Source organism: Cotesia glomerata, linkage group LG6 (assembly GCF_020080835.1).
Source record: "Cotesia glomerata isolate CgM1 linkage group LG6, MPM_Cglom_v2.3, whole genome shotgun sequence".
Classification (NCBI taxonomy): domain Eukaryota; kingdom Metazoa; phylum Arthropoda; class Insecta; order Hymenoptera; family Braconidae; genus Cotesia; species Cotesia glomerata.
The window spans coordinates 8,830,438-8,839,450 of NC_058163.1; the positions used below are offsets into that span (position 1 = coordinate 8,830,438).

At 27.3% G+C, this 9,013-nt stretch overlaps 1 protein-coding gene and 1 long non-coding RNA gene across 2 annotated transcripts; one reads left to right on the forward strand and one right to left on the reverse strand.

Annotated features, from left to right (window-relative positions):
* Positions 1-1,032: 1,032 nt before the first annotated feature.
* On the reverse strand, positions 1,033-3,130 carry LOC123267868 (uncharacterized protein DDB_G0283697-like). Its single transcript, XM_044732753.1, has 4 exons — positions 2,987-3,130; positions 2,825-2,893; positions 1,256-2,113; positions 1,033-1,119 (listed from the first exon to the last, which is right to left on the reverse strand). The coding sequence occupies exons 1-4, from the start codon at positions 3,128-3,130 to the stop codon at positions 1,033-1,035; spliced, it is 1,158 nt and encodes a 385-aa protein (XP_044588688.1).
* An 849-nt stretch (positions 3,131-3,979) lies between these two features.
* On the forward strand, positions 3,980-6,847 carry LOC123267835. Its single transcript, XR_006510139.1, has 3 exons — positions 3,980-4,488; positions 6,317-6,464; positions 6,756-6,847. It is a non-coding gene; the product is annotated as an uncharacterized LOC123267835 (long non-coding RNA).
* The last annotated feature ends 2,166 nt before the right edge of the window (positions 6,848-9,013 follow it).

Genomic DNA, 9,013 nt, shown 5'->3' on the forward strand with positions numbered 1-9,013 from the left:
TTTGAAAGCTGAATTTTGTAAAATTCAAGCAAATAAAAAGATCAAGCGAGTATGGCTTGGATTATCTCTTTCTTGAATGTCTTATCTAACAATACTTACTTTTTATTTTTTCAACATCATCTTGTTTAACTGTTACTCTTCCCGCTGGTTGCCCACTTCTATTCGAAAGCACTAGTTTTTTCCGTTCTTCTAGCGGCCAAAATGCTCTAGTCACGTGGTTGGCACAGATTCTCATAGTTGTTACATCTTTAGCTAGTAATAGTTCTTCAGCATCCAGTAATGATCCCAATATCTTTATCTGTAAGAATGCATTAAATGTTTCAGAACACTCTTTTAGAAACTTTTAACAATTACATTTGTTGTCATGATTCGATTAGTATTTTTTATGAAGAATTTGTGTCATTATTAATTATGCAAAATCAAAAAATGACAATAATTACTTTAAGCTTAAAAATTACTCTTCTTAGTCAACTCATCCCAAAAACAGCTATATAATTTTTATAAAAAGCACCTTCAAGTTTATTAACATCGCATAAAAATATTTTTATTTTTTTTAGTTGTTTCTATATAACAGAATAATCCAAATGTATTAAGAATTCCATGAGTTACAAAGAATTTTACCATAAAATCATTCACGATTTTTGTACAAAAGATAGTGAAATTTAGAAAAATAAGAACATTGCCCATTGTCTTTGATTTATAGTAAAGTTGTACTTAAATTTTTCGTAAATAAGATAAATTATGTTAATTTTCATTTTTTCTTGAATTATTACTACTAACTTTATAATTTGTAAACAATTTTGAAAGAGTTCAGAGTATCGTGCCTACTTTTACTGTTACAAATAGTATAACTTCACCACCTTTTTTATCTTCAAAAAGAAAAAGTTTTGCGAAATGTGTGGTCAAGTTTCATTTATAAGAGTAATAGTATTGTATACGCTTTTTGATATAAAATACTTAGCAAAATTTATTTTTAATTTTGGACTTTTCATTTTATTTCAAGTTTTCTATTTGTATTTTTCAAATAAAGTTTTATAGCATTTCAGATCCATTTCTGTAATTTGAAATATTTGATACACTACTTCTGTTTAGAGTTGAGAACAATAATTTTTTGAAGTTCTAAAAGTTAAGCTTAGAATTCTAGTAAACTATTTTTTGTTTTTACCGAATGTAATGGCTCTCTCAGATTGTCGCCAAAAAATAAATTAACATTTATTATAATTTATGAAATATTGTATTTAATAAATTCATTTACCTTATTATTGATAACTGGAGGTATTTCATATTCGTCGTTTTTATTTTGCGTTTTCTTCAACACTTTGATAATATTTCCCATCATATGTCCTCCAAACTCTTTGAAGCACTGCTTCAGTTGAGTTACATTTAAGTTTAAAACTTGATTGTCATTATTATTATTAGTATTACCAGAACTTGAACTTGCTTCTGGCCACAAGTTATTGAAAAATTCCTCCATAACATCATCATTTGATTCTTCATCACGATGGTTACTCTGACCATGGCTGCCGTCATCATGGCTGTTCTGATTATTACTGGGCTGATTATTGGTATTTTGATTATGACTGTTCTGACTACGGTCGCTTTGATCATGGCTACTCTGATCATGGTTGCTTTGATCATGGTCACTTTGATAATGGCCGCTCTGATTATGGTCATTCTGATCCTGGTCGCTTTGATCCTGGTCACTCTGATCCTGGTCACTTTGATCCTGGTCACTCTGATCCTGGTCACTCTGATCATGGTCACTCTGATCATGGTCACTCTGATCATGGTCACTCTGATCATGGTCACTCTGATCCTGGTCACTCTGACCATGGCTAAGAGGTAACATCAGATGATTTGATGAATCAGGTGGAGTGGAAGAATAATTTGGCTCAAACAAGTCACTGTCTTCTGAGACTGGTAGTGTGTCATCGAATAGTATCTGATAATTAGTATTATTTTCAAAATCTTCCGCATCGTTGTCACGTCCAGTTTCTGTATTCTGCAAATCATCCTCTAGAATTGCAACTCCAGTGTGTTTATTTGTTTCATTTGAATTTTTATTATTATTCTTATCTTTAGCTGAGGTTATTATATTATTCGATCTAGGTTTCTGAAAAATGAAAAAAAAAAAATTGAAAAAATTTGGAACTTAATGGAAATATAACTAAAAATGTAAAATTAATTTTGAATATACTGGTTGATATTTTTATATCTTGTTTTGTGAAAAAAAAAACGTTTCAACAAAAATTCTATTCATGTGAATGAGATTAAAATAACTGGGAATATTACTATTGGAATCGAAAAATGAACAGTACTCGAATTTGAAGCTAACTTATTTCACGATTTATTTCATTTGCTTTAAGTTTTATTTCGAAATAGCCTATGTAATTTTAGGTATATTCTTGATACACTAAAATATAAAAGTATGTTAAAGTTCATAGGCTTTCAACTGTTGAAGAAAAGAATGTTTAATATTTAAATAATTACTTTTTTAAAAATCAAACATTGTTAATGTCATTTTTGTCATCACTTTGAAAAAAGTATCATATTGAACATTGATCTATATTTTTGTAATATTTCACCACAAGAAAATTCAACTCGATGACTGTCGTTTCTAATATTCCAAAAAACTTCTATATTTACATTGATCTTAGTTAATAATAAAGTATTCATCTACATAATTTTTTAGTATTTCTATTTTTTACACATTAAAAATATTGATTTTATCAAAATAAACCCCAAACGAATATATTTCAATTTTATTCTTTAGAAAACCATTTAGCTTGTCATTAATAACATCTTATTAAAATTAAAAACTTGCCTTCCCGTAATTCAGAAAATGACCATCTTCTTCTTCAATAACCTCGTTAGCAGCTTTAGCAATTTTTTTCTGAAAAAAAAATATTTTTTATTTTTATCTTTCTTCACTAAATGTTTATAAAATAATAAGTAGATTTGTAAATATTCAGTAATCAACATTTACTTTTTTTGAATTGGCCTTCTGTTTTTCCTCTTGTGCTAAGCGTTTTTTTTTTACAGCAGCACTTTCAGGTTCAGTGGCGAATGACAAATTTTTTTTCACCTTTAATCGTTTTCCAGTTTCCATACTTTTTTGTAACTCGGCCATATTGTCTATAAAGAGCAAAAATATTAAAATTAGTCCATACTAATAAAAAACCATTCCATAATGCTTGATTATAATACATTAAATGAATAAATTTTACTTTACGACCACGTTCAGAAAAAAAAATTTATCCATTAATAAAATAGCATAACTAAATTTTGACAATTGACCTAAAGCATTTTTTAATACAATAATTAAGTAATGTCAATTATTCCGTCTAGAATTTATTTTTTTCAATTCAGTTTATGTGATATTAATAATAAACTTACCGCTACACTTAATTATTCTTTTGATTTGTTTTATCCTTCCATTTTCATAAGCAAAAAATGTTTTAACTGTACCAGTCGCTTGCGATATGGGGAGCACACGGTTTTCATCGTCTTCAAAATATATGTATTTTGTAGGGAAAATAATAAAATCATTTCTATTTCGTTCAATAATGCAGTAAGTTTTAGTATAATCCATGTCTGAAATAAAGCATAAATAAAAAATTTTTCAATGTAATTAAGAATAATGTAAATACATACATTGATAACGTATGGAAATTGAATTAGCCGACATTTGAAAATTTATATAATTGATTTTATTGAAAAATAATTTTTAAAAAATTAAAACAAAAATTTTCACATGTAGAAAATTAAAAAAATTATACGTGGAATTTTTTTAAAATTGTTTTTTAGTTCTAATTTTTAATTAATGAGAAAAAATCAAATATTGTTGAGTGTCGGCTAACTTAATTTTCATTGATAACATATATGTATATGTATACAATCATTTTTATGACTAAAAAAAATTACGAAAAATGTAGCAAACTAACCTTTTTTTCTTTTTTATATTCTATTTTTATGTCCCGTGTTGTTATAGTAAATAAATGTTTCACTATAAATAACAATTTTCTTCACTTTCAATGGATAATAACTAATTCACTTCATGTAACGATATCGGCTAAATGATACTTTGTGTACCTCATAAATGCTTACAGTGAGGTTTAAAGTTCGAGAAAATTCTCTCTTCTACGACACTACTACCACACTTCTAAGTCCCTCAAGTGTATGAGATATGCGCAGTCAGTTCTGCTCAGGCCCACTCAGCCTCACCATCTCAACATGCCGCTCAAGCCGACATCGTATGGTCGTCGCGTAGTACTGACTGATTTTGAGTGAAGCCGTTGTGACTAAAAATACTTTTTGCGTCAGCCATTACAATAATCGTAAAATTTTTATAAAATACAATATTGTGGTTCAATTTTCTTATTAGTGACATAGTATTTTACTACATAAAGTGTATCCAACTATCGTTATTATTTCCTGCAGCAAAAAAAATTATAGAAATTTTGTTCATTTGTTTTTTCCAGTAGAAAGGTAAGTTTTTTTATAAATTGCTATAATAAAAATTTTCTAGAAAAAACTAGACATTTCCGTATATTGTGTTACAGAGACTATAAGGGATTATATCTATTAGGTACCGTTTAAAAGACATGAGCGCACAAAAAAAATTTTGCACGACTCATGATGCGAAGCATCAGAGAGTGCTTTACGATCGAAAAATTTTTTTCGCCTCATTTTGGCGGCTATTTTTATTATTATAGCCTTGTTAGTTCACGGAATCAAGATATTTTGCATACTATTGTCGAGATAATTTAATGGAGATTAATTCCATACTTTTTAAAAATTGATTTACTGCAATAGAATTGGAAAAAAAAACACCAAAATAGGTCAAAAAATTTTCCTGTCCGTCATGTGTGAAACCCGAAAACACTGTAACTTGTGAAAAAATCCATTATTTGAGTTAAATTTTTTTTTTAAAAATTCTAATCGACGATTGTAGGTCACTGAATGCGAATGATTAATTAATTCAGTGTCGTTTAATTGCAATTAATAAAAAACGAAAACTACAAGACTGTATATCTATATATATCCATGTAAAATTAACATGGATGGTGATATATCTATATCTATAGATATTATGTACATTTTATTCCACCAGGGGCGCCTGTGCATCACTTTCTTAGTACAGATGTTATTTTAAAAATTAAAAATTTTTCTTTTATTTTTAATCAATTACACATTTTTTCTTAAAATGAATGAGCGTTATGAGGCGTGCACTTTTGGATTTTCAAACTTTTTTATCAGAAATCTACTTAATCATTTTTGAAAGTATTTTAAGTGAAAAAACTTTCAAAATTAAAAATTTTCTTCAACAACCTTATGATTCCCAGGTAGATATTGAAAGTTTTACGGGCGGTTAAAAAATTATTTTTAATAGTTGATATTTGAAAAATGTACTATGTAAGCAAATTTTTTTTTCTTTAGTAATTACTTTTCTTAATAAATTTATTTAATAAAATTTATTAAGAAAAAAAATTTAGTAAAAAATTCCACATGTGAAAATAAAAAAAAAATAATTAGTGAAAATTTTGTAAAAGCATTTTTATTATTGTAAAAATTGATTTATGATAAGAATTCAAAAATTGAGTTATTGTCAGCTAATTTTAGTATCATAAAAAATATAAAAAATTCGATAAGCAAAATCACAATGAACTATTAATTCAATTTATTAAAAATAATTTTTTTAAACTAATTTGTTTAATGAATAACATCTAAAAATGTCAAGTGCCTGCTAACTTTTATGTTGTTTTTTTTATTGTTAAAAAATTTTTCTCAAAATTTGATTTTTCTTTTTAGTAACGAATATATCTTTTTCCAAAACTTAAAATTTTTAGCCAGTATTATACTTTTAGATCACAATTGTATAGATTGCAAAAATAAATTTTTTTATTCGCTTTTATGGTTTCCGGGTACCGTAAGCACATATAATAATTATACACCCTTATGGGATCTGTAACATATGGTATATAGATTATAGATCTTTCAAAATTATAATATTACTTGTAAAATTATCAAGATGGATGTGGTGTGTATTTTTTGAAATGAGTGTAAGCAATAAAAACATCTATCAGTCTTCATTCTCTCACAACAAAATTGGTTTTTATTAGTGAAAAAAATAACATAATTATAAGTAAACAAATTCCAGTATTTTGATAATTTTTATGAAATAGATATTTCCTATAAGAGGAAATTTTCTATTTTCTTATTGTCAAAATAAAATGCATCCGTATGATTTTACAATTTTATATATAGATTAAATGACTGGTAATTGGAAATGAAAAATATTCTCATCTTATTTCAGGTACCAAATTATTCTTATAATGAGCGGGAATCGAGGGATGTCGCGGACAGCAATATTCAAGAGGAATAAAAAAAAACTTCAAAATTATAAGAAATTGTACCCTCAGGATAAATTACTGCGGTTCCTTCCTGGTGGATTTTTGGAAGAAGTAAGTTTTAAAAATTTTTAAACATAGGCAGTTAGATACTCAAAAATTTAATAAACTAAAAAATTTATCGAGTGAATGTGAAGCGGATGATTTTCATTGATTTGCCCTCCCCGGGGTTAAATTCACCCGAGGAGGATTTAATTTATATTATAAATAAGACTCACTCCGCAGATCGTATTTTTTATTTTGATTTTTTTTTTTGAGTCAATCGTTTAAAAATTATTAATGCGTACTTAGAGATTTTTTAAATTAGAATTAATGAAATATTTTTGAATTATTTATTTCTTGGAGAGATCTTCTCTACCATCAACATCATCTTCGTCACCATCAGTCCAATCATTGTCAACGCTGGAAAGCACAGCAGCTCCAATCAATAGTGGCAGGTAAAATTAAAATATAGCTATTTTTAGAGTTAAAATATTTAAAATTTCAAACAACGAACATCTTTTTTAAATGAAAAAGTAAAGCTTAATTGAGAGTTTCTTAAAAAATTCAAGTTCAAGAAAAAAAATTTCAATGAAGTTTCATGAAACTCGTAAAACTTGATAAATTTTAAAATTTTATATAATTTCCACAAACAACGAAAGCAATGGCTATTAAGAAAATTAATTGAACCAATTTTATGGGGTTTTACTGTAAAAATATCGTCAAATGTTACATAATATACGACTAAGAATTTTCATAAAATTTTACTAGACTTTATAGAATTCTATCAAATTTCATATAATTCTATAGAATACTGACACAAAAGCTTTGTTCTATCAATACATTTTTACATAATTCCATAAAGTACAGGATTAATTTTAACACTTTTATAATAAAATGGAATGTTTATAAAATTGTATGGAATGTTTATAAAATTTTGTAAATTTATAATCGATCACGGTGGTATTACTTCTACGAGCTTAAACGAATTACAATTTGTAAAACTTTGTAAAGTTTTAAAAAATTTCATAGTTTTCGAATTTCATGAGCTATACAGATGTAAGAATCAAATGAGCTTATGAAATTGTGATAGAGTAAAAAAGTAATACTAAGTAAATATTATAGAATTATTCTCATTCGTTCTTTGAATATCAATCAATAGAATAAGCACAGCGTGTGAATATTTGTTGCTTAGACCACCAATCAGTATACCGGAATGATGTCAAGAAACTCTAGTTCAATCCTAACAGATGGACAGAATTTTTTCATTGGATATATTCATCGAAATTTTTATGTAAATTTGTAAATTGCTCTTAATATATGTGACGCTGAAATTTGGTAATAATAGTTTTTAACTTATCGCTATCAAAATCGAGGATTTTTAGAAAATTGGCAAGTGATTGGTTTCATTTCTATTCTCGAAAATCGAGTTCTCATCACCTATCCAGGTTTTGAAGTCCTAGGAAACTGTTCTGACTATTTCTACGATGATTCCTGTATGTCTGTACATATATGAGTGTGTATGTAAACCTTTCATAACTCTTGGACGACTTGACCGATTTGAACGAGTTTGACGGCGTTCGAAGGAGTTGCACACAAATCGAGTATTCTATACAATTTGAACCGATTCGGACCGTTGGATTTTGAGAATTCTCGAAAAAGCATTTTTTTTTTCAGATAACTTCTGAAAAAATGTAACAATAGATTTCAAAATCTAATCAGCTCTTAAACTTACAGAACAACGCCTATTGTCGCAAACAGCATTGGAATCGGTTAATGTGTCGAAGAGAAATCTATAACGAAAAATTTCAACAAAAGTTATTTTTTAAAATAACTTCCAAATCTCTCCTCGCATTGTTATTAAAAGGACATAATAACTATAAGTACTCAAAAACGGTGTCGAACGCCACCAATCTCGTCAAAATCGGTGAATCCATTCGTGAGATATTTAATTTTTAAAATTTCAAAAAAGTGTTCTTTTGACATAACTTTAAAAATTTACGTCTAATCGTTTAGTAGCCCGGAGTCGAAATTTAGAGCCTATATAGAACCCTTTAGTCCGAAATAGATCCGATTGAAAGCCCTGTAGTCCCATAGCTCCCGATTTTGAACCCACAGGTCCGAACATTCACCCAGAGGTCTGATTTTAAACCCTCAAGTCCGTTTTTTAAAAAATTAAAAATAAAAAATAATAAAATTAAAAATTAAAAATTAAAAATTAAAAATTAGAAATTAAAAATTAAAAATTAAAAATTAAAAATCAAAAATTAAAAATCAATAATTAAAAAGTAAAAATAAACAAGTAAAATAATATGAATTAACCCATGTACACAGAAACAGAAATTTCTCGACTGGAGAACAAAATTCTTGGCTCAAGAAAATTTTCGGGTGCCTGAAGGAAAGCACGGAAGTTGTGTTGGCCGAAGTAAAAATTTTTCTTGAAAATTCTATTCTTGGAGGAGAGTCATTTTTTCTTAATCTCAAATTATCATAAATACTTGTTACAAAGAAATTTTTGTATTTGATCAAGATTTTTAGATAACTCTTTAGCGAAGCTTAACGCCACTTACTTCAGCTGAGAAAAAAAAATTTTCTCACCTTAAGAAAATTTTTTTAAAAAATTA

Bases quoted from the DNA above. Each gene is read 5' to 3' on its own strand.
- LOC123267868 (XM_044732753.1), bottom strand. From the start codon at position 3,130: ATGGCCGAGTTACAAAAAAGTATGGAAACTGGAAAACGATTAAAGGTG. The intron at 2,114-2,824 runs GCAAGTTTTTAA...TTCATTTTTCAG, and splicing joins ATTTTCTGAATTACGGGAAG to AAACCTAGATCGAATAATAT. The intron at 1,120-1,255 runs GTAAATGAATTT...CTTAACTTTTAG, and splicing joins CTCCAGTTATCAATAATAAG to AACTTCAAAAAATTATTGTT.